The 23275-nt window shown below is 57.5% G+C and overlaps 2 protein-coding genes across 11 annotated transcripts in view; one reads left to right on the forward strand and one right to left on the reverse strand.

Annotated features, from left to right (window-relative positions):
- The window catches only part of NOC2L (NOC2 like nucleolar associated transcriptional repressor), a 43587-nt gene extending 31691 nt beyond the window's left edge, over positions 1–11896 (forward strand). Inside the window, exons 16-19 of the mRNA XM_035557411.2 lie at positions 409–522; positions 4645–4780; positions 9458–9601; positions 11532–11896. Coding sequence (XP_035413304.1) covers positions 409–522; positions 4645–4780; positions 9458–9601; positions 11532–11662 — 525 coding nt within the window. The 3' untranslated portion in view covers positions 11663–11896. The remainder of the gene's footprint in view (positions 1–408; positions 523–4644; positions 4781–9457; positions 9602–11531) is intronic.
- A 1995-nt stretch (positions 11897–13891) lies between these two features.
- SAMD11 (sterile alpha motif domain containing 11) overlaps positions 13892–23275 on the reverse strand; it is a 115512-nt gene continuing 106128 nt past the window's right edge. For all 10 annotated transcript variants that reach the window (XM_050714851.1, XM_035557421.2, XM_035557413.2 and 7 more), the window contains 3 exons: positions 22108–22232; positions 18194–18304; positions 13892–15537 (listed from right to left, as the gene is read on the reverse strand). In XM_050714851.1, the coding sequence (XP_050570808.1) occupies positions 15289–15537; positions 18194–18304; positions 22108–22232 (485 nt within the window). In that variant the 3' untranslated portion in view covers positions 13892–15288. The remainder of the gene's footprint in view (positions 15538–18193; positions 18305–22107; positions 22233–23275) is intronic.

The raw sequence follows: 23275 nt of genomic DNA on the forward strand, positions 1-23275 counted from the left end.
ACGCGCCACCTCCCTTCGGAGGACTTCACACCCTGCTGTCTGTCAGCTGCGTCTCCGTCGTGGTTAGAAACCTGTGCCGTGGGTGTCCTGGGCTATTGAGTGAGCTGTTGCGTTGGCTAGCCTTCTGATTTCATCCTTCGGTTTCTTTAATCTCCCTGCAGTGCCCAGGCACTGCTCAACCTCACGAGAGTCGTCACTCACACCGCTCCTTACTGAGTGGTTGCTTGGGTGACTGTGCCTACGTTCACATCCACCCTGCTCGCGTTCCTAGTCGTGTTTGCCAGCTTCCTACCCAGAAGCTGCAGAAAGGTGGTTTAACTCTGCTCCTAACTCTCCGCGTTTGCCGGGGTACTGTTGCAGAACTGCTTTGCAAACCTCCCTTAAATTTTCACCCCTCTCTCTCCACAGGAGCAGTGGGAGAAGCAGGTCAAAGAGGAGGGGACGCCTCTGACGAAGTACTACGCTCAGTGGAAGAAGCTGAGAGAGAAGGAGATTCAGCTGGAAATCACTGGCAAAGAAAGAGTAAGAAACGCCTGACTCAGTGCACAGCACCTGTGCCGTGGCAGGAAGGGACAGCCCTGTCCTGGCCGCGGGGGGGTGGCTGATGAAAGCCAGCTCAAGCTGAAAGGGGCTCGAACTTTCTGGCTGTGTGGACCGGGCATTCGGGGGAAGAGCATGGCTGTGGCTGGACAGCAGTGTCTTCAGCCCCCTGGGGATTTGTCTCGCTGGGTTCTCTAGGAGTCTGCGTCCCCTGCCTGTACCCTACTTGCCCGATAGAGCCGTAGGTGAGATGGGTGAAGTAGTGCCAGGGTAGATTTCTCTCTGTCCCTGTTCAGGCTCACGCTGTTCGGGATGGATTGGTCCGGTAGCCTTTGTAATTTGAGGATGGGGAGCTGAAGACAGTAACAATAGAGCAATCGTCTGCAGAAATAGCGTACCGCAGAGGTGGGTTGGGTAACAGATCCCATTGTGCTGGAGCACTCGGGGCACACACACGCACGATGCCCCTTCTGTGTGTTCATCCCCACTTCTCACGTTGCTCTGGGCAGCCCGCATCGTTTCAGAGTGCTCTCCTAACAGGAAAATAAAGGCTTGTGCTCTTTGTCCAGCCCTGCAGAGCGTGGCTGGATCGCTGGAGCCCAGCCTTGCAAGAAATCAGGGAGGGGACGACGACTCTCGTCTTCGCGAGGGGAATATCAGAGATGAGTTCTGGTTTGCATTTTATTTCTCCCACGTGGGTGGCTGGCTGCGAGGTGGGACTTGCTGTCTGGACAGAAGTGCTCAGCCTGCCATTTCCCACGTCTCCTGCCCAAGGGAAGGCTCCCCGGCCGCTCCTCAGGGCACCGCGCTCCGGGATGCAGAAGGGGGAGGGAGCTGTGCTTACGTTAGGAGCCTAAAGGAAAGCTGTCTCGATGCTAATGCAATGAAAGTGGCTGAGCTAGGCTGCTTGGCCAGGGAGCAGGAAATAGATATAATTGGTGTCTCCAGCGTATGGTGGGGAACAATTAAAATAATCGATGGGACGGGAGCCTGACTGGCTCTGAGCCAAGCCCCGGAGCGTGCTACGAGACCTGCGAGACCCTAGAAACGCTCGGCACCGTGCACCAGCCCCGAGATAAGGACAGGGGGAATAAGAAATTCCCCCGGGGCAGCCGTGCAGAGGGAACAAAAAGAACCTCTCGTTTTCTGCGCAGGCCCAGCAGGAGAAGGTGGCCTTTGCAGAAATGAAACTGCGTGCGTGGGGCTGAGAGACAGCAGGAAGTGATTGCTGGGAGCGGGGCTAACCTGGCCCCAACCCGGCCCTGCTGGTGCGAGCCACGACTTCCCTGGTACCGAAGCAGCTGTCGCAAGGGGACAGGAGATAAGCTCTGGGAAGGCAAGCCCCCACCTCGTGTGAAAGGCTGGAGGTGAGCTGGAGCAGTGTGGGGTGGCCAGGGCCAGCTGAAAGGGAGAGGAGCTCCCTTTGAAGGGGGGCTGCTTTGGCAGAGCGAGGCTCAGGAGGATGGCTTCGGAAACCAGGGGAAGTTTGAGGGCAGGGCCGGAGACTTGTTCTCTCCTGGAGGAAGCGGGCTGAACAGATAAACGGTGGAGAGAGATTTCGGAGTTAGCTTTCAGAAGGCTCTGAGGCTGCCTGACATCTCTGCTTGGTGAATGGGGCTCTTGTCTCTCTCGGTGGGGACTGCTAGCTTAATGATGCAGCATTGTGAGCCCCAGCAGGAGAGTGAACACCATGAGGCCCATTAGGGCTGGGAAAATCCATGTCCCATTAGCAGCCATTGGGGGGAAAAATAATAACAGAGGAAAAAATCAGCCTGGCTCTCAGCTGCTCCGAGCTGCAGCTCGCCTTATATAACAACGCTGACCCCATCTGCCCGTTCCCTTTGCTTTTCCCAAAGGTTTTTAATGGGACGCAGACTAATCGGCTTCGTGAGACTCGGTCTGTAGCGACCTTCCAGCTGGGGATTAAAAGACTGGCCCCCAAATTACCTAATTACTGCCCCTGTGCGATGAACACAGGCTGTATCTGCGAGGGGTGGCTCCGTGCAGGTCCTCGCTCCCTTGCTTTGTGGTCGCTGTGCAGCTTGTAGGGAGTTCGGGTGCCTTCGTTTTGAGGTGTCGGAGCTGAAGGCACTCCCGTGGAGCTTCGGACAGTCAGAGGCGGCACAACTTGGCGTGATCCAGCACCAGGTCCTTTATAATACGCTCAGATGGAGTTCAGCCGGTATGCATGCCACCCAAAACCAGTCTGCCTTTGGAAATGGGGGCCCTTGGTTGTGTTTTCGTGCTGCCTGGGAAGTCCCACCTGAGAGTCTCTGCTGCTTGCTGTGCGCGCCCTGCACGGGGTGCTGGAGAAGTTGTTCTCAGTGGGGGCAGAAATCTCTGCCCTTTGCTGCCTTGAACTGGAGCTCGGAGAACCGGAGAAGACTTCCCCATCACGTGCACGAAACATTTGGCTTATTACACAGCTCCAGCCCCACTTCGAAACCTGAGTGACGTGCTGCGGGGAAACGCTCAGGAGGCATTGCAGAGGGCGAATGAGACCCTGAAAGGTTTTTGCATTTCATTTACTGCTGGGGGAGTAGCAGTGACCAGGCTCGCGGAGAACAGGGCTGAGGAACAGGGACCTGGGCAGTCGATGCAAGCAGTTCGTTGTAGGGTTTCTCCTCCTGTTTGTTTGATGTTTAGCGGGATCGTGACACTTTCAACCTCAACTACCTGCTGGTTGGCTCCTGCTGTTAAAAATAGGAGCTGCTAAGGAGAGGGTGCTGCCGGACAAGGACTGCAGCGAGCGTGGCTCGTGGCAGAGGGAGCCCGAAGGTGCTGCCTGTGGCTGCCAGCATCAGGGCAGCGTGGTGGCTGTGTGCCACGGGGTGCAGCCCCCAGCACCCTCGGGCTGTGTTCTTCCTTCACGTGTCCTCCCAGCACCGAGGTCTCTGCAGGGCCAGTGGAAGGAGAAGTCTCCGGTAGCGGAAAAGAGCGGGTGGGAAGATGATTGAAAATTAGGAGCCTGCTTTGCTCCCCTCTCCCCTTCTCCGGGCAGCCTCTGACTCTCCATCCCGGTGCTGCAGGTTACTGCTTGTAAGCGCTCGGCTCCCGGCATCAATATTGCCCAGCTGGGGACCGTAACCATGAAACGGGTTGGGAGAAATTGCTGGGATTGTCTGCAGGAACAAACGCCTGCCTCCTTCGCCCTCCCGAGAGCTGCCTTTCTGCGCGGAGCTCGCTCGCTGCCTCTCCCACCGGGGGAAGCTCCTGGGAGGGGTGGAGAAGCGGCTGTGGTCGGGGAGGAGAGCGTCGAGGGGTGGAGGGACGGGTGGGAGAGAGCAAATGAGTTATTACTCGCAGGGCGAATGTTTCCAAGCAAGCTAATGTGTGCTAATGCATGAGTGCTTCCCAGGAGGTGTGCAGCCAGGCACAGGCAGCGGGCAGCTGATGTTCAGAGAGCACTTGGGATTGAATTTGCATTCTGATTATCTTCGCCCTGCTGGCCTGAGCCCTGGCAAGTAAATCCTCCCCCTAATCCCCCTCTGGAGAGGTGTAAAGAGCAGCGAGGTGGTGTCAATTGCAAGTACTTAATGGCATTGATATTGGCCGTGGCTGCAGCAGCAAGGCTGGGCCCGTTGATCTGCAGAAGGGCTAGCAACAGGGCAAGCCGTGGCGGAGACAGACCTTAAGCACCTTCAGCACCTTGCTACTTAGCCGGGCTGAAGTCTAGGGCCAAGAAGACAGCTTGCCAGAGCTGCCACGGCTTTCGGCACCGGTGGAAAACTGCTTCTTCGGAGGTATCCCTTCCTGTATCCCTCCAGGCTTCCCGTGCAGAGCCCCAGGACGGGCGGCTTGTCAGGGGTGCCGTGCATTCTGAGCCATGCCGAGGTACCAGCAGCCCATTAGCACGCGTGGTTTATTGGGGAAAGATCAAGGGAGCAGCGGTGCTTTGCGCTCACCTTTGTAAGGGACTCTCAGATCTGTCTCCTGGCTGGCAGCAGGCAGACCCAACTGCTCTGGGCAGCGTGGCTTCCACAGACAGGGCAAAGCCAAGTTCCTGCCTTTACGCTCAGCGTTTTGTGTTTAAAAGTACAAATTAAGGTCGTTCTCACTGTTGGTTTTGTGTTTTCTTTTTTTTTTTGTTGTTTTGTTTTCCAGCTCGAAGACTTGAACTTCCCAGAAATCAAACGTAAGAAGCAAGAGGAAAGGAAGGAGGAAGATAAGAAGGAATTCAAGGAGCTGTTTGAGCTGGACACTGACTCCGATGAGGAGAACACTGGGATTGCTGTAAAAGGTACGGCTCCAGGGCTGGGCATGCCTCTCCTGTCCGGGTTTCTCTGTGACGTGGGGCAGTACGGCTCTGCCCTAGGGGAGATGTGTGCTAACCATGTTCAGTTCGAAAGGCAGACTGACGTGGAGAGGGAGCGCAGCACGATGGTGCCTTTTCAGAGTGACAGAAGGTAGCTGGGAGGCTTTTCTCTTCCTCTCCCTCTCCCGCTTTGTCGCTCCAGCTCATTTTAAACCCATGGGTTCTGCATTAGTCCTTTTGTTTCCATACCTGACCCAAAACCTCGGAGAACATCAGAGCGTTTGCTGCCTTTTTTGCACGGTGGGTGGAGATGCAGAAATCCGTCTGTTGTTCCCCACGTGTAAAAGAGGAGTAAGAACATTGTCCTACCTGGCAGCGTGCTTCATTTTCGCTGTATACATCACTGCAAACAGCGGCTGTCCCAGGGGGTGGTTACCAGAACGAGAACCTTCGATGGAAGAGCGGTTGTCCTCTCTTTGCATGTGCTTTGGGTGAGTTTATTTTCTAGCGGGGGACATTGCAAGTATTCTTGGTGAGCCAAGAAAGTCTGGAGCCTCTGGAGAAAATGGAGTGGTGCCACTCACTGGCTCTGACCACGAGGGGGCCATAGTAAATTGTGGAACCTGCCTAAAAAGCTGCCCACATGGCTTGAGGAAAACTTGGACGTTCCGTTTGTGATTTGGGAAGTTTGGGATAGCGCAGGTTTTCGAAATGCATTGCCATTGGGATAGCAGGGAGGCTCGCAGGAACGCAGGGCTTTCTTGTTTGGAGACGGGATCTGCAGACAAAGTCCTAGTCCGTGGCACGTGTTGTGGGGTGTGAGCACAAGTCTTGAGCCTTAGCGCAGAACCAGTGACCACCTCGCAGCTTTCTGTGATACGGGAGGAAGAAACGGTCGGAAAACTCGCGTTGAGGTTGAAGTCGGTGGATTTTTGTAGGTGCCCCAGCAAAGAACGGGCAAGTCTAAGGGATCAGATGACATCAGGGCGGTTTGCTCAGGTACGTCCTTGAGATCTGGCATTGTCCTGCCTGCCAAACAAATGGGTGCCTCCGAAGAATCTGGAGAAGCCTCAGTGGCTTCTAAAAAGGCAGTGCACCGCTGTGACACCTCGGGTGGCAGCGCGGCAGTGCCAGCAGTGCCCAGCGTTCCTGGCCCAGCCGCCTCCCCGCAGCCTTTGCTCGTAGCGGGGAGTTTTCTGCAGGGAGGGAACGGGCCCCGGGGGCATCTTCCGTCTCAAGGAGCCACCGTGCCGGGTCCCCACCACGAGTCCGGAGGCGCTGGGTGGAGAAAGAGCGGAGCAGCGGGGCTGTGCTGCGGCGCAAGGCGACGTCCCCGTCCCCTCCGGGCAGCGGCGTGCCTCCGCGCCGGGAAGGGGGCAGAGGACGGAGAGGTTGGGAAAAGCGCCCGCATCTGGGGAGAAGCGCACAATGAGCTCTTGTTCCTGCTCCGCGTGGGGTGCGGAACAGCCTCCAAGCCTCAAACGAGGCGAAGGGAAAGTCATGGAGAGGGACTTTGGGTTGCCTTGAGTCGGCTTCCAGCTGTACCCAAGAGAGACACGTCGAGCAGCAGGAAGAGAAGGCTGCCCTGGATGGGTCTTCAGGGAGAGGACAAAAGGAATGCAGCTGGGGCTGCCGGCGATGCTGGCCTTGAGAAGTGAGAGGGAGAGATGCTGGGGCTGTGAAACCGCGACACTGGTGTGCTGGGGGCGTCTGGAAAGCTGTGGGAGCAGACCAGCCCTCCTGAGGCAGCACCGCTTCCAGCCGGGGGCAGGAAGAGACGGGGCTGGTGAGCTGCAGCCTCCCTGCCCCGGGGATGGGGAGCAAGGGCACGCTTCGGGGGTCCCAGGGCTGATGGGGAGAAGAACAGGGGGCTCCCTTGACAGGTCAAACATCCCCAGCCGTGTCCACACTCATTATTAGCAAGGCTTGGCAGCAGCACGCGAGGCGCTGGTCAGAGTCCTTGCTGGAAGGAGCCAGTTCCAGAGTCTCGGGGATCTGTAGGTCCCCGCTAAGAAGCGTATGGAGGATTTTTATTGGTTTTCGTCGTGGTTTGAGCTCCTGCTCCATCAGTACCAGCACTCCTACTTATTTCGGGGGCTTCCAAAAGCACGGCGAGGGCGATGGGCAGGCAGAATTCGGCCTGACGTCAGCACGTCCGCGCACCCGCTGCCCTCCGAAGCCGGGCCGAGGGGCGCTGCCTTGCTGCTGCACCTTGGCGTTGTGCTGGGAGCCCTCAGCCGCGACCACGTGCGGGTGCTGAAGGGGTGCTGAGCACCAGGACGGGGAGCGACGCCCGCCGCAGGGGGCTTCGAGCCAGGAATCGGAGTTTGCAGGGTCCCGGGCGATGCCGCCCGCCGGCTCTCCGATTGTGGCTGCTTGCTTTCGCTCCGCGCCGGGCCGGGCAGCGGGTGGCAGTAACTGGCCGGCAGCGAACTGACGCGTGCGGCAGCCGCACGGCGGGGAAGGAAGGAGAGCGATGAATTTGCAATCGTGTTTTAATCTGGCGGGGCTGAGGGGAGATTCCCCCCGCTCTTGCCTCGTGCTCTGTGCAGGCGGAGCTGAAGGACACCCCCAGCACCCCCCCCGAGGGGGCAGGATGGTGGCGAACACAAAACCAAGACAAGCTGCCCTTCGGAAGGGAGAAAGCGTTTGGCAGGCAGGAGAAAAAAACCTTGCTTGGGTCTCTGCAAGGCCCGAGGATGGGGGAGAAAACGGGGTCGCGCGTTTTAGGACCCTCCGAGCGTGCAAGGGTGGGACGAGCCAGGCGACGGGGAGGAAGGAGCGTGGGTTTGCTCCATCTGCGTGGCGTGCCGGGGGGCGGGGAGGTTCCTGCATTGCTCTCATTTACCGGCTGACAGCTCTCCGGGAGGAAAGGCTCGTGGAAATTATTAACGGCTCGGGCAGAGGCGCTGGGCGGCCTCGGCACGAGGCAATTAAAGGCGAGGAGGCGGCGTGGCTGCGGCGTCTCCCCGGGATCTGCCCGCGTTAGGCGTCGGCGTGCCTCTAACGAACTTGGGCAGGTTTCTTCGTTTATTCCGCACGTAATCACGTTGCTTGCATCAATTTCATGCCGGGCTGCTGGGGGCCGGGGCTGTGGAGGGAGAGGTCAGGCGTTCCCACTTGCCGGCAGGAGAACCACTCGGTGGCAAAATTCCTGCTTCGTGCCGTCAGCTGGAGGATCTGGAGGAAGAGGGGAGCTCTGCAGCACCCTAAACATCGCGTCAGAGCGTCTCCTTGATGTGCTCCCGCCTCCAACAACCACACTCTTGACTTCTACCCTGGGACCTGCGCACCTTGGTGGAAAGGGCAGCAGGATCCCAGCTCGCTGGAGGGGCGCAGGAGGCCGCAGCTCAGGAAATCCCCTCGTAGTGACCTCTGCCTGTGTCCTAGCCTTCAGGAACGGCCCGACACCGATTCCCGCCCACCCCTGGTTTCTCTCCGTGCTCCCAGCCGAGCCGGCGGTGCCGTCGCAGGCTCCGGGTGATGGATGAGCGCGCGCTCCCCTCGCCGGAGCTGCTCAGGTGCCCATCAATAAGCCGCGGCGCTGCCGTCCAGCTCCCGGGGGGGCTCCCTCCACGAGCCGCGCCTTCGGCTGCCCCGGGGGGGGGGGGGGGGGGCCGGGGGGCTGCCGGCAGGGCTGACGGATCGGTGGCAGCGCGGCGATGGCAGGGAGCTTATTGATGGCTGCGTACCCGGCTCAGCGAGCAGCACGGGGCAGCTGCTGGAGGAGGGAGGATGGGGCAAAAAAAAAAAACAAACCAGACGCCGAGCAGCGCGGCGGGAGGAGGATGCGCGCCGCTTGCCTGGCAGAGGGGCTGAAACGCGAGCAAGCAGCTGCCCGGGCAGGTTGGTACGCAGGCAGGCAAGCAGGGCTTAGCTCGGGGCTGGCTGGGGGTTCTGCTCCCTGGGGACACGTTTCGGTGTCTGCTGGCGCTGAAACGCGTGGTGAAATCCCCGTGCAGAGGAGGGAGAGAGGGGGAGGAAAGCAGCCCGGTTCCCGAGGCCCCGAGACGCTGCTCCAGGCACCCCGAGGCTCTGCGTGCTCCCTCCCAGCCACCTGCAGAGGGGATTTGCGGGGGTGTCCGGTCCTGCACCTTTTCCTTGTGACCATCAGGGGGAAGAAGGCTAAAAGGGGTGTAAAAGGGTGCCCTGAATCAGGGTCTGCCCATTTGCAGTGGCACATAACCACTGAGGGGTGCAGGTGAAGGAACCAGACCTCCTTCGTGGCTTATTCTTTCTTCTTTTTCAAGTCTCTTCAGTAGGCCCACTTCTCTCTTCATGTTTGTCTGTCCGTCTTCCTCTCCTACCTTTCCCCCCCCCCCCCAGCAGGGCAGAAAGGTGTTTTCATGACCAGCAGTGGGTGCTGCGCCCGCGGTGCTCAATAAATACCAGGCAGCCGCAGAGCCTGGGGCTTCCAAGGTGATTTCTCTGCCTTTTTGTGTCCTGGCCATCCCGACCTCTAGCAGGGGCCTCTGAAGTGCTGTGCATCCTTCCCTGGGCTCCGGTGTAAGCCAAAAAGGCCTTTGGGGAGATATGGCAGGAGAAATCGAGCGGTGAACTTCCCCTTAACACGTGTCGGGGGGGGGGGTGGTGCTTTGCCCTGCCTGCACACACCCCTGTGCTGCCCGTGATTTCCCGTTTACACTGTAAAAATACCTGCAGGGAAATCCAAAGCCAAAGCGGCATCGGATGACAGCTCCGAAGCAAGCAGCAAGGAGGACTTCGGTGAGGACGATGATGATGAAGAGGGAGAGTACGAAGTCGAGGAGGACGAGGAAGATTTGGAAGACGACGGCGACTCCGATGGTGAGTAGGGCTCCTAGGAAAAGGGGAAGGGCGTTACCGACAGCGCTGGCAGCCGCAGGCTCCTTTGCGTCCCCGGGGGCTCTCCTACAAAGGAGCTGCCTCCCCTGTCCTCGCTGCGCCGCCCTTGCGAGCTGCGGGGCGGCAGGAGGGATTTCGGCACGCACACGGGGAGACCTGCCAGCTCCGAGCGCGCACCGAGGGGAGAGCGAAGGGGTTAAGGGCTGCGCGGCCCGTGCCCTCACAAGCCACCAGTCCCTTCCATCTCCTCGCAGGGGCCTCCTGCAGAGAGGCTCAAACAGACTCGGCAAGTACAGCCCAGCCCCACAGGGCGCAGAAACCTTGCTTCAAGGCTCTCCGCAGGCGCCGGGGTGTGGAGGGTGCGCTCCTCCTCGGGGCTGCGCGGGGCTAACGCGGTCCTCCCGGGACAGGACGGGTAGGGGATCCTGTCCCAAATCCTGCGTTCACCTGGGGTTTTTGCGCTGAAGGTGAGCGGTATTCCCAGCATACACATTCTGCTCGATCCACACTGGCTTTGCTCCTTGCCTGGCCGCTTCTACCCAGAGGATCAGCAGGGGTGGGTGTCAGCGTGAGGCCGCCAGCCCAGCACGGTATTTTTAAAGGCTACCGAGCAGCAGCTGTGTCACCAGGGAGGCTGGAGGCTTTGTTGCAGCTGTGTCAGCCCCCCCTGTCCCTCGCACAGAGCCGCAGCCGGCTCGTGAGCCCGCCTGCACCCCGGCAGGGCGCAGGGCCCGCGCTGGGCTCGCTCCTGCCTGCCTCTGCCAAGTCGCTGCCACGCGAGCAGACGGGAACTGGGCCTGCCAGGGCTCCTCTGCCTGCTCTGCTGTTCCTGTGCTGTTTTTTTTTTTCCTTTTTTTTTTTTCCTTTTTTTTTTTTTTTTGCCATTGCCTAGGCCTGGGATGTAGAGGACCAAGCCTCTGCGCCCCTGCCTGCCTTTGGGTGTGATGCGCGGTTGCGGGGAACAGCCACAAAAAGCTCCCGTGTGCAGCCTGGGTTTTTTTTTTTTTTTTTTTTTTTTTTTTAAACCAGTTTGGGGAGCGACGAGAGCAGGAAGGGGGAAAGAGGCCAAGTGAGAGCAAAACCTGCCTGATTTAGCGTGGCAGATGGCTGTGGCTTGGCACGCACAGCCCAGCCGCGTCGCCCGGAATAGATGGGGGCTCGGTGCGTGTTCTGACAGCGCTGGCAAGGAGAACGAGGGAGCGTTCCTCCTCCCTGCCCACCGCTGTACGCAGGAAAAGCACCCTCCCTTGGGGGCTGGGAGACCTGGCGCTTTGGTGCCGCCGGTGGGGTTTTCAACGTGAGCTGTCCTGAGCACCCAGCCCGGTCCGGGTAGCCAGAGGTGGCTTTTTGTCCTTTTTGGAGAGCAAGAGGCTCCGAGGGACCGGCGCTGAGCCAGCACGGTGCTGGCAGGGGCTCAGCAGGATGGTCCGCAGGGCGAGGGGAGCTCCAGCCCCACTTCTGGGAGGCTGCCCCGGGAAGGGGAACGTGTAGAGTCCTGCACAGCCCCCAGAAACCAGCTCTGTTGTGTTTATTAAAAACACCACTCCAAAAGGAGGGAGCTCGGGGCTAGGTTCTCGTCTGGGAGCCTTGCAGGTACCTGTGACAGCTCCTTTCTGTCAGCTCCTCACCCCCCAGAGGGATCTCCGGAGGGGGAAGGCTGCTCAGAGGGCTGGGGGCACTGCCTGCCTCGTCCCCTCCCTTCTCCCTCGTGCCTGGGGCACGGCGCTGTTACCTCCCCGAGCTCCCCGGAGCCGGTGCTGCGCCCTGCAGCGCTCACCTACCGCTATCGGGGAGCTGCAGCGCTGCCAATAAATTAACGAGTGTCTGGGCTTAATTAGCGATGAGTTGCCTCCACCTGCCCCCAGTAAAGCAGGATTTACACCTCTCTCTCTCTCTCTCTTCCCACCCGCAGAGGACGACAGCACGGAGGGCAAGCAGAAGCAGAGGCCCGGCCCCCGGGGGCTGTCACGGGCTGACCTCCAGCAGCTGGCCCAAGGCGACGAGGACGTTGTGGAGGACCTGGCGTTCTCCGATGAGGACTGAGCACCTCTTGGCCCTTACAGCCCCGCTGGACCCCCCCCCCCAGCTGGTCTCCAGGAGGTGGTAAGGGGGGGACCCAGCCCCAGGTGCCACCAAGGACTGTTACGGTGACCCGACAAAGCAGCTGCTTGGACTTTTCAAGCTTTTTCTACTGACTATATATTTTTGGTAACGTTTTTGGGCACTTCAAAGCCGGTAAAACTTCTCAGCGTAGGTAATAAAAAGCCCTCATTAAAATCTCCTGCTTTAAATAACGTAGGGTCCCATTTCAGCTTCTGCTGGCCAGGGGAAGGAGCAGCCCCTATGTCTGAGGGGGCCTCCTGCCTGTTCGGCCCCCCCGTTTTGCTCCGGGCTCTCTCCCCAAACCCTCTCTTTAGCCAAGGGTCCTCAAGGAGTGCGCAGGGCGTTTAGAGCTTTGTGTCCTCGCTGCAAGCAGAAAGCCTTTACCGGCAACGTCAGAGGCAGCTCAGTCAGATCAGGCAGACGCGCAGGCTGTAAGGATGCCGAGTGTGTGGTGACCTGAAATAATAAGCCTTGGGATGTGGGCGGAGAAGGGAGGGTGTGCGAGCAGGGTGGAGTAAGAAGAGGCAAAGCTAATAACGTAGGAAGTAGGCTTTTCACATCAGAAAAAATGTAGGATATGCCCAGGATTTGTTGGATATAGCCAGGATCCACGTGCTTGGTGAGCCAAGGGGCATCCGGGCTGCTCCTGTGCTTTGTGACAGTCCCGCTGTCACCCGTGGTGGCACCGTGGCACAGGGAGGACGCCCGGCTGCTGGCTGTGAGCCCTGCAAACAGCAGTCGGACTGCAGCACGCCTCGGGCAGCCTGCCTCGCTCCCTCCCTCCAAACCAGCCGCCCACGGCGGCGGGGAGCAGCTCAGTCTGGGTCTTCCTGCGGGAGGGGTGCTCGTGGGAGGGCACCGCGCAGCTCCAGCTCGTGTTCTGCTGGGAAAACGGAAACAGCTTCTCTCTCGAGCCCAGAGTTTGCAGGGCCGGCAGCTCAGAAACATTTCTTTGGCAGGTAAACTGGAAATAGGGGCATTTGCTGGGAGAGGTAGGAGAAGTTTAAGTATTCTCAGAGTGTATCTGACAAAAAATCACTCCTGAAAATTAACCGTGCCTTTTAAGAGCATTTTTTCCTTAATGCAGATTTTTTTTTTTTGAAAGGAAGATGGGAGGCAGGACTAAATGCTATCTTCATTCCTCTGTGTCCCCGTTCAGTGAGGCCACTAGCTAGCTGTCAGCGCTGGGGTGGCCAAGCTGCCTGCACGGGCTTGTTCATCGCTGCCTGCTGCACTGCCTACGTGTTCCCCTCCAGGCACACCACAAGAAGACAAGATGTTTTTTTTTTTTTTAAACATTTAAAAAAATATATATATTTTTTTTAAAGTTCTATTTTCATGGCACAGGACAAACCACAGCTCAGAAACGTTCCCTTATTGCAGATAAAAAGGGCCAGTCAAGCCACACGTCTTGTAGCCTGGCTGGTGTTCTCCCTTTCACCCCATCCGTAAGTGGTAACAACTCGGTGTTTGTGAAGCCGTAATTACGCTCTTCCTGCCCTACACCCAGTGCTTCTGCTTTCAAACATCACTGCTATGCAGGTAAACAGGTAAATCACTGCTGTAGTAGCGTTGTGGGGGAACTGGTTCTGTTTCCTTCAGAGTTCATTACGGTTTTTTGGAGCTTAGGGGTAGAAAGGGCGGTGTGGTTTCTTTCTTCCCCCAGCTGTAGTTACAATAATTATTAGTCCTGTCCTCCCTAAACATGCACCCAGATACCCTTTGTCCCATAAGGAGGAGGCAGTATCTTCAGAAATTAATAATTTATTATAATTTATTTATTATTTAGAGCGCCCTGAGGGGGCTGAGCACCTGCTGCTTTAGCAGGGGCCAGGATTGCTCCAGGCTGAGGTTCCCTACCTGGTAACGCAGCCGGCGTCCCCGGGCACTGACAGCTGGGAGCCTGCGATGTGGCTGCAGGGATGAGGCTTGTAGGGCCCGAACTACAAGAAAAAGGTTTAACTTACCTCCTCTTCCAAAAGAAAGAGGTTGTTTCTTCCTCATTTCCCTTAACTTAGCTGGGCAAGGAGTTTTTTTGCCATTTAACGCCGAGTTCCCACCCCCAGCAGTGATGCATACAGCTCAGGTAAGCGTGCACACAACAAAAGAGACTTCTTGGGTAAAGCCGCCAGCCACGAGGGGCTCAGGAAGCCAGGTACCATTTGTAAATTAAGTGTTTTTCTTTTTTATTTAAACTGATTGCTGGAAAGCATTTTTATCGTGATGTGATGGATAATGACAATTTTTTTTTTTTTTTTACAATATAAAGAAGCTAATGTACCACCAAGCTATCTGGTAAGAAAAAAACGGCAGCACGTGCAACGTTTAAACAAAAAAAGAGGAGAGAGAGAGAGAAAAGTACCACATGTGATTGTTGCTCACAACTGTACAAGTCACAGGGGGTCACCCCCAGGAGTTACCATCTCATTCACAGTAGTAAAAACTCTGCCCCTTGGTTTTTAGCCTGACCCCCACCCCCCCCAACATCCCAACATCCCTCCCCCTCCTCTGGGAGCGCACAGGTATCCGTCTCATGGTCCACAGCAGGCCAGAATGTGCAACTACATCCACCTCTGTAACAAGGCTTTAAAAGGAACAAAACCAACCCTACAAACAAACAAAAAAAATAAACCAAATGTAGAAATGAGTCCGTAAGTACACGCGACAGAGGGAGAGGGCCACGCTGGAGTGAGGCCTGTGACCCTTCGTCCCACCTAAGCACACACACACACTCTTTTTTTTTTTTCTTCTTTAAAACAAAACGAAGGAAAAAAAAAGCAGCTCTGCGGGGCTGGAGCGCGGGCAGAGTCCTCCTGGGTGTGTGCTGCAAGGAAAAGGCGCCGGGGAGAGGGCAGCCCCCAGCCGAGGGACGGCAGCGAGCCGCCTGTGCCGTACCATCCACACTGAAGTAAACATGGACCGGAACTTGCCTTTTAGGTTTTTTTTCTATTTTTTTTTTCTTTTTTTGTCTGTCTTTGGTATTGTTTTAAAAGTCGCTAGAGATGCATAGACACCTGAATGAGGAACTGAGTACAGTTTCCAGGGAGGAGGAGCTGCTCGGGAAGGCGGGTGCTTGCCGTTTCCGTGGGTTTCTTTTCGCTCAGGGGGGCCGAGTACCATTGGGAGGAGCAGTGCCCGGTCCCTGGCCCTGCTCGGAGTCACTGCCAGAAGTTCCTGAAAGCCGTGTGGCTCTGAAGGCAAAGAGGAGCGTTCCTCCCCGGCCCCAGCTCTCCGTCAGCCTGGTGAGCGCGAAGGGGTGTGGAAGGGAAGGGGACCGCTGCTGGCCTCCAGCATCGTCTTCCTCTTCACTCGTGTTGTCTCGCTACATCTTTGGATAGTTTTCTTTCCTTCCCTTTTTACAGTTTTTAAAACGTCCGTGGTTTTGTTTTTTTTTTTTTTAAACAAAAAGCAAATGCATCCAAAAAAAAAAAAAAAAAAAAGTAAAACCCTCCCTTCCTCGCTCCCGTGTCTCGCACTGAGGGAGGCTCTCCTGCTCTCGCACCGCGTTCCCTTCGGTCTCCCCAGCTGAAGCTCAGTTCCAGCAGCAGCCCCGAGCTGGCCTGCAGTTAGGAGGGAGGTTTCGTGGTGTCGTTGAGCCCGGCGAGGATGGCGGGGTTGCCGTTCTCCTGCTTTGGTGAGATGCGGCTGGCGGAGGGCAGCCCGCTGCTGAAGGGCGAGGCCACGCTGCCCGTGGAGGACGGCCGCAGGTCGGCGGGGGGCAGGTCCCGCTCCGGAGGCCGCAAACCAGGGGGTTGCAGAGGGAAAGCCATGGGGAAGCCGGCCATGTACAGCACTCTGCCCACTCTCTTGGCGACCTAGCGAAAAACGGAAAGTAAAGGCAGGGGTTAAAGGGCTGAGCGTGTGCAACCCGGCTTCAGGAAGCCGCAGGGGCTGCGCTGCCCTGCGGCGTCCCAGGGTCTGTAATCCAAAGGGACCCAAAGGTAGAAAGGCTAGGTTACACCATTTGAATGAAGAGCTGCTATTCCTGATGCACCAAAAGCCCCCTCGGTGAGTTACTGGAGAAGACCAGGGAAGATTTCTCCCCCCCGCCCTTTTTCTAAAGTCCTCCGTTGTGCCGGCGTGCTCCGTGTTGTGCTGGGCGCTTTGGTGCATGGCTCATAAAGAGCGCCGAAGTGCAGCTGGAGCCCTGCTCACCTCTCACAGGCTAAAGACGTGCTGGGATGGGCAGTGCAGGACCTTCTCCTGCGCTGTGTTTTGCATGTGTCCAACGCTGCAGGCCTTGCTGAGTTCCAGGCTGCAAGCAAGCCTGAACCACCACTGCTGACCCAAATCCAGCCCCTGAAATGCTCAGGTCTCAGAAAGGGGCTGTGGAAAACCTGGAGCGCTTGGAGCCTGTACCTGGCTAGGTAAGGCTGCACGGCCAAGTGATGGTGCTCTGCATGCCCCCCCCCCCCCCCCCCCCCCCCCCCCCCCCCCCCCAGGTGAAACGCAGCGGTGGGAAGCATCCGTCCCCGTGTGCCCTCCTGCGCCAGGCTTTGGGGGCACCCCGTGGGCAGCTGCCTCAAGTAGGGGGTGAAGCCCGCTGGCGCTACCTGCCTCGTCTTTGATCCCATTAGCAGGCACCACTGATTGAACAGAACGCTTCTGCTAGCCCCACACTACTAGTGAGCGGTCCGCAGGCCAACGCATGATGCCCGCTTCTGAAGAGCAGGAATTGCTCTAATGGGAAGAGGGGGAGAGGAAAAAAAAAAAATAAAAAAAAAAAATCTGGCTACAGTGTGGCTTCTGTTAGCAGCGCAGGAAGCTGTAAGCCTGCAGCCTCTCCCTTCTGCAGCTCCGGGGAAAACTCTCCTGCAGCAGTTCTTGCCTCCCAGCAAGGGCCAAAGGCCTCACAACTTTCCAGCACCTACACAGCTGGTTTACATTTAGGCTTAAACAAAAACACAGGCTTGTGTTCAAACCAGACAACCGGGGCATTATTCAGTTAGCAACATCAGGACTCTGCTCCCCCACTTACTCCCCCCCCCCCCAGCCCCTGCCTTATTAGAGACCTTTAAACGCTATTGATTAAATCGAAGCAGGGTTTTTCGAGCTTCAGCCCATATTTCATATTCCCCCCCACCAAAGCCAATCTAAGTATGTCTGTGAGCTATTTGGCATTCTCTGTTTTTTAAGAAACATAAGAGTTTTATTTCCTACTGAATTGACCCACGGGGAACAATTGCCCACAGAACCTTTTTATTAGCCCCCTCATAAACAGTGAGGGCTGTAGGGAAAGTAGTAAAGGTTCTCTTATTGTTTTAACATAATCTAACAAATGCACAGCTCGTGGATCAGGGCAGCTACGCCAGGGCAGTGACGCTCGTGTGCAGCCCAGGGACGTGCACGTGCGTGGTGCTGGCACAACCAGCCGCACGCTGGCATCCCACAGCCCAGCCTGGTCCTGACGTGTGTCAGGAGCTGTTTTCTGGTTGTTGGATGGATGGGGACAAACAAAAAGCAGCTGTAGTAGAGCTGCTCGGCCAGCTTTGTGTCCAAAAGACACTCCAGTTGGAGACAACTGTACTGGGTCGCTGTGACCCGACTTAAGGAAAGCAAACCGCCAGGGTCAGCTGGGAGCCGAGGCAGGGAAAAAAAAAAAAAAAAAAAAAAGGTGTTTTGGGGTGGATTGGCATTTCTTTAAAGTCATAGTGCTACAGGAGCAAAATGCTCTGTTGGGAGGGAAATACAGTTCCCCTAGAAGACAGCGCTTGGCTAAAGCAACAGAGGCAAACTCAGCTTCTACTGCCCATGTGTCACAGTGCAAGTGAACACCACAAGCACGGGCCCTGGCCAGCAGTGAGCCCCGTGAGCTCTGCCTAGCCCGGGACAGAAACGTTCAGCAGGCTCCCGCTAGCACAGCCGAGGAGGGGCAGAGCTGGCTGTTCATTACTCACTGGGGAGGGAAAGCGCTCAACAGCTGATGCTGAGCCTGCTAAATGCCTTGGTGCCTCCAGCTCCCAAAAAGGGAGCTGCCCAGAGCCATTTGGACACAAGGGAAACGAGCCGCAAAAGGCCCTGCAGTCAGTCTAGAACAAAAACACGTTTCCTGAAATGGCTTCACCCGGTTAAGTCCCTGCAGACTATTTTCAGGTGGAGCTGATTTGGCATCCTCTGCCTCCCCTGTCTGGCTGCAGCTGCTCTCCCTCCGAGCCGCGGCTGTGGGGCCAGCCACAAGCACCTCGCCTCGCCGCAGCGGGGCCGATTTAGGCTCCCTCTGCATCCCCGGCCCGAGCTATTTGCAGCACGCTGCCCGTGTTGTCTGCCTCGGAAGAGCTGCGTGACTGATGAGCACAGGCACCATTTCTGGAGGCCAGCACAAGCGCTCCCGAAACCCACATAAAATAACTAAACAATTATTGCTTGGAAAAATGACAGTCACTAAACCAGGGCTCCCGACGGTGCTGCTCCAGCTGGGGACAACCTTAAATTGTGCCATTTGGTACCGCCCGGCAGTGGGACTGGTCCTACCTGTGAGCGGATCTTCAGCGCGGGGCCGAGCTTCAGCCCCATGTTGTTCAGCAAGTGCTCTTCCGTCAGGAGGGGCAGGGTCTCGCCGTCGATCGCTTGCTCGCGGAATACCTGCGGGAAACCAGGGGCCAGGCTCAGCAGCGGCAGGGAGCTGGCTGAGGGGCTCCTCGCCTGCTGCACCACGGCTGGGACAGAAGATCCCTCACCACACCCGTATGAAACATCCTGAATCCACAGCCAGGAGCCAACGCATAAATGGAGACGTGGCAAGGTGCATGAAGGTTGGGTGGGCTAGTTTTAATAAACCAATAACTTATTTTTTTTTTTAAATATTGGGCTGGGAGGTGACGTTTTTTCCCCTTTTCGCTCAGGAGCATTCCCCCAGGTCAGCACCCAGCCATGTCTAAGAGCACTTCCATGAGTAAGCCCAGCTGACCGCGTATGATCCTGGGTGAGAAACAGATGAGACACGTCCCAGGCCCTATCCCAACTCCAAAAGAAGGACAGACGACACCATACGAATCTAAATTTTTGACACATCCTACATCACACACCTTTTTTTCGTGGCTATTTGGAAAAAGCTGACCCAGCAGCCCAACAGTATTGCAGTGAGGTCTATGCAGGTGAGGAGGAGAAACTTCTTGGTCACGCATTTCCTGCTCAAAGCGGCTCATTCCCAAAAAAAAAATCACCAGACAAAACACCACCAGCGCTGTGGGGCACATGCTGATGGATACCCCCCTGCAGTTGGGGTTAGACCCTCCCCTGCAGCGCCGCGGCAGCTGAGCGAAGCAGAGCGGGTGCAGTGCAGCCACATAGCTCACAGCCGCGGCAGCCAGGCTAGGCTAGTCCATAAAAAGGGCAATTTCATACCAAGGCATCCCAATGCACCCGGCCACGCAAAACTGCACCATTTGAACGCAGTCTTACAGCCGGGGGGAGGGAAAAAAGTCCTATTTTGCCTCCATCTGTCTCAAGTGACAGGGTCGTGCTGGAGTTTTCCACCTAGTACGTGCTGTAAAGGTTAAGGGCTGGCTACGTGAGCTTACTGCCCCGGTCCTTGTAGGCAGAGCAGGGCTGTGCTTGCACCCGGCTCCCCCGGGGGCTTGTTCCGGATGCCCGGGCTCCATAGTGCGAGCAGAAGCTGCCAGCATTCGGGGGATGTCAGCTCAGGGCCTGTTTTGTTGTGCTTTTAGGTTTTTTTTAACCCAACCCCACCTCCGCTCCGCAGCATTTCTCACAGCCCGGATCGCTCTGGAGGCTTGCCCAAACGAGCCGCCTGCGGGGCCCGATCCTGCCGCCTCGCCGCGCGGCGGTTTTGCACAGCAGTGCCCTCACTGAGCACAGTGGTGAGGGGAATTTTCATCTTCCTCTAACGGCTTCTTTCTCAGCAGCCCCTAGCCCAGAGCCACCCCTTCAGAGCGGCAGCTGAGCTGCTGCGAACCCTTTTTTTTTTAATTTTTTTTTTATTGCTGGACTCCACCAGCAAAGCCGCTCCTGACTGCAGCGCGTTTGTGCTCCTTGACCTCACGAAACTTAATATACCCATTTCTTCTCCTTCCTGTGAAGCCAGCGTGGCTGGAAGCCAACAGCCTCCCTCCGCTCGGCGCTGAAACCCGGCACGAAAAGCCTCGGTTTGAGAACGGCGTCGCCCTCGGGTGCCCCGCAGGTCCCGACCCGCGGCGGGGACAAAGCCGAAGATCGTCGGGGGCCGGGAGCAGAAACGGCGACTTTTGTTTTTTTCTGCTCAAGTTTTCTTGTTTGCCTGCGCCGCGGCTCTACGCGCACTGCATACCACCACGCTCTCGCTGGCTTTTCCTGGCAGGAGCAGCCTGCGGGCCGGTGCCAGACCTCCCCGGCAGCTGTGGCTTTGGAGACGGGGACAAGCGGCTCTGCAACGCGCAGCCCCGGACCTGGGTCCCCCCCAAACGCCGGCGTTTTCACAGTGAAAAAAAAACCTGCTAAGCGTATAACCGCGGCGCACAAAAACCCACCCCTTTAAACCACGCACCCCCAGCAAAATGCAACGTAGCAAGGGCACGACACGAGGCTGTTTAGAGCCGCCCCCCGTTATCGTGAAACATTTTTGCGACGCGCCGAGCTTGCCGAACCTTTGTCTCGGCGAGCGATTGATTTCTCCCCGCTGGTGCACCAGGGGCTGGCACGCAAGGAGGACGATTGATTTCTCCCCGCTGGTGCACCAGGGGCTGGCACGCAAGGAGGAACTGGATGGATGAGCCTCCTGCGAGGTGGCTGCGTGAAGGATTCCTGCACGCTTCCCACCGGCTCCCAGGCGACTTCACTTCCCATCCCCTATTCCCATCCCCGTGCCGTTGTGGGAACGCGGGCAGGGCACAGTGCCGCCGTGCCGAGGGCGCTCTGTTGGCGCGGGCAGCTGCGTGCCTGGGTTGGGAGCCTTCCTCTGGGCTCGCGTCCCTGCCCAGCAAATAATCAGCACACGGGTACGTGCTGACCCCATCCCTCGCCCTCCTCACCAGCAGCAGCCCCCGAGCTCCCCTCCACGCACAGACCCACTGCCTCTCCCCCTGCAAGCCCGCAGCCAGCCAAAACCTTGAGCCAGACACCTTGAGCCACGGGGAGCCTCTCATTCCTCCTAGGGAACGTTGTGTGTACTGCACCTCCACGAGAAGCGTTCCCTTTCCTAAATCCTGCCTCTGGATGCACGCACAGGTGTTTGCTCCAAAGCAGCCCTGGTTTACTGATGGTGGTAACAAAGCACGTAGTGATGGGATTAACGTCAGGGTTTAGGGGGCGAGGAAAGAGATTTGGGAGTGAAAGCACATTATCCCATCACCTGGGAGTTAAAGGGAGCTGTGGGGCAACTCCAGGTTTCCATACAGAAAATAAAAGGCTGTGTCCCAGCTTCCCCATCCCCTCGGGGCGAGGTGCATGCACCTCTCCACAGGGCACACACCAACATCAGCAGGACCTAAAGGGAATCTCTTGTGTAGAGCCCCATACGCACGCCGCAGCCCTAGCAGGAGCTGCACGCTGGGCCTTACCCTTCTCAAAAGGGCTCGTGGGAGGCACAACTTCTGCCTAACGCACTAAAGAGGCAAGGGTTTTTTTTGGAGGACGGGGTTTTTTGGCAACCAACTTCCAACCAGCCAGGATGCCCAAGGAGAGCTTTGCCCTCCCTTGCTGCCAGTCGGGGAAGCTCCTCTTGGAGCAGCGTGTCCGGAAAGCCCAATCCTGCTCCTTCCTCCCTTCTCAGATCCGTTCTCAGCCTCGGATGCGTCTCTGCTGAAAGGCAGGATTGTCCTCGGCGCTGGCCCTTTGCCTCTCTATCTGCTGCTTTCTCTCCCCCCGCTCCAAGCACACTGGACCCCCTTTACGAGGCTGTCCCAGACAGCTCAGGAATCTGCGCCCTCGCCGTCGGTGCGCTCTCAATGGGGCATTGATAATGGGCTCCAGCAGATGCGGAAGCCAAAAACACGGGGTTGGTTTTTGTACTGCACCTCGCGACCTCACACCGAGCGGGCTTCACGAAGCCCCCCCCAGTGCTGATGGAATAGCAATAGCAATTCTAGGATGAGCTTAAAAATCACCATCAGCATCACTCCGAAGCGTGAGCACGGAGGTTACAGGGATGCTTGTGACACCAGGGTCTGTCCCTGCTCTGCCCCACGGCGCTGTGGGCGCAGGAGGAGAGCTCAAAGCTCCCAGCTTTACCCTGCTCCCACCCTCTCCCTCCTCAGTGTCCCCCTGCTGTCCACCCTCAACGCCCACCGCTGCTTCTGGGGTCGGCACCGGCAGCAAGGAGGTATTTAGCGATCCACCAGAAACACGAGCTACAGGGAGCGCAGGGCTCCGGGATGCACACCCATGGGGACGGACAGTGCGAGGAAAAAGAGGCACGGCCGGGAAGCTGCTGGGGCTGGAGGACGCTTTACCTGAGTGTACTCGGTGCAGCCGGACAAGTTGGACACGAAGCTGCACACGTCCTCCACTGTCCATTTGCTGATGTCTTCCAGCGCGGGGCTCTCCTCGCCATCCAGAAACAGACCTCCCATGGTGCCTGGAGCGTTCGGAGTCGGGGGGTGGGGGGGGGGAAGGAGGGGAGGAGAAAGAAGGAGGAGAAAGAAACATAAATCATTAAAATCCCACACGGACAACAACTAGCCTGCAATCTGAATATTTTTCTCTAGCCGCACATTCATCTTTAATGACCTGTCAATTAAAGCACTGGGCAGGGTCAATTCATAGGCCTCTTCCTCCTGGAGGTCCCCAGCTTGGAAAGGGGGGGGGGGTGCGGGCAGGGGGAAGGAAAAATCCCAGCTAATGTATTTCATGTGCTTAATGCTCTTCAGCTGCAGGGAAGAGATGGGGGGGAGGGCGGCAAAAAGAAGGAAGGAAAAAAAAAAAAAAAAAAACAAACCCCGAGGAGCGTTTCTGCACACGCCGCAAAGCGGAACACTGCCTGCCCCGGGGGCTTCTCTCCCCCAGCCCCGCTCCTGCCTACGTGCTCCGAATGCCAACCAGCCCCGGCCCCACGGCACGGAGACGTCCCCAGCCCCACACGCTGCCGGTGTGTCCGTCTGTCTGTCCGTCCGTCCCACCGGCCCTGGCCGCGGCTGGCCGAGATGGCAGCTCTGCGAACTGTGCTTGGGTCCCAGCCGTGCCAGCGGCACGGGGGCGATGGGAGAAGCGCTGCGGGTGCCCCCGGCTCCTGACACCCCCGGGGGGGGCATCACAACAGAGCCGAGAGAGAGAGGCACAGGAATAAGGAGGGAGGGAGGGAAGAGCCAGCCAGGTTCCTCCCATCTCCCACAGCACACAGAAGGAAGGCCACGCACACAAGCACCGAAGAAACCCATTTCCAGAAAATGCCACTTTTTGGGGGGAAAAAATAGAGCGTTATTAACGTGAGGAACTCGCTGCTGCACGGCGTCATCTGGGTCATTGACAAGGACCTGAGCATCTGTGGCTGTGCTGGGCAGGGTGAAAGTTTACGAGGGACATAAATGCTACACGTCAGGGCACGAAGCAACAAATTACCCCAAAAAGTACTTCTCCCGGGGGTTTACCCTGACAAAATGATCCTTTTTGCAGGTTTGTGTT

The sequence above is a fragment of the Cygnus atratus genome, chromosome 21, assembly GCF_013377495.2.
Source record: "Cygnus atratus isolate AKBS03 ecotype Queensland, Australia chromosome 21, CAtr_DNAZoo_HiC_assembly, whole genome shotgun sequence".
NCBI lineage: Eukaryota > Metazoa > Chordata > Aves > Anseriformes > Anatidae > Cygnus > Cygnus atratus.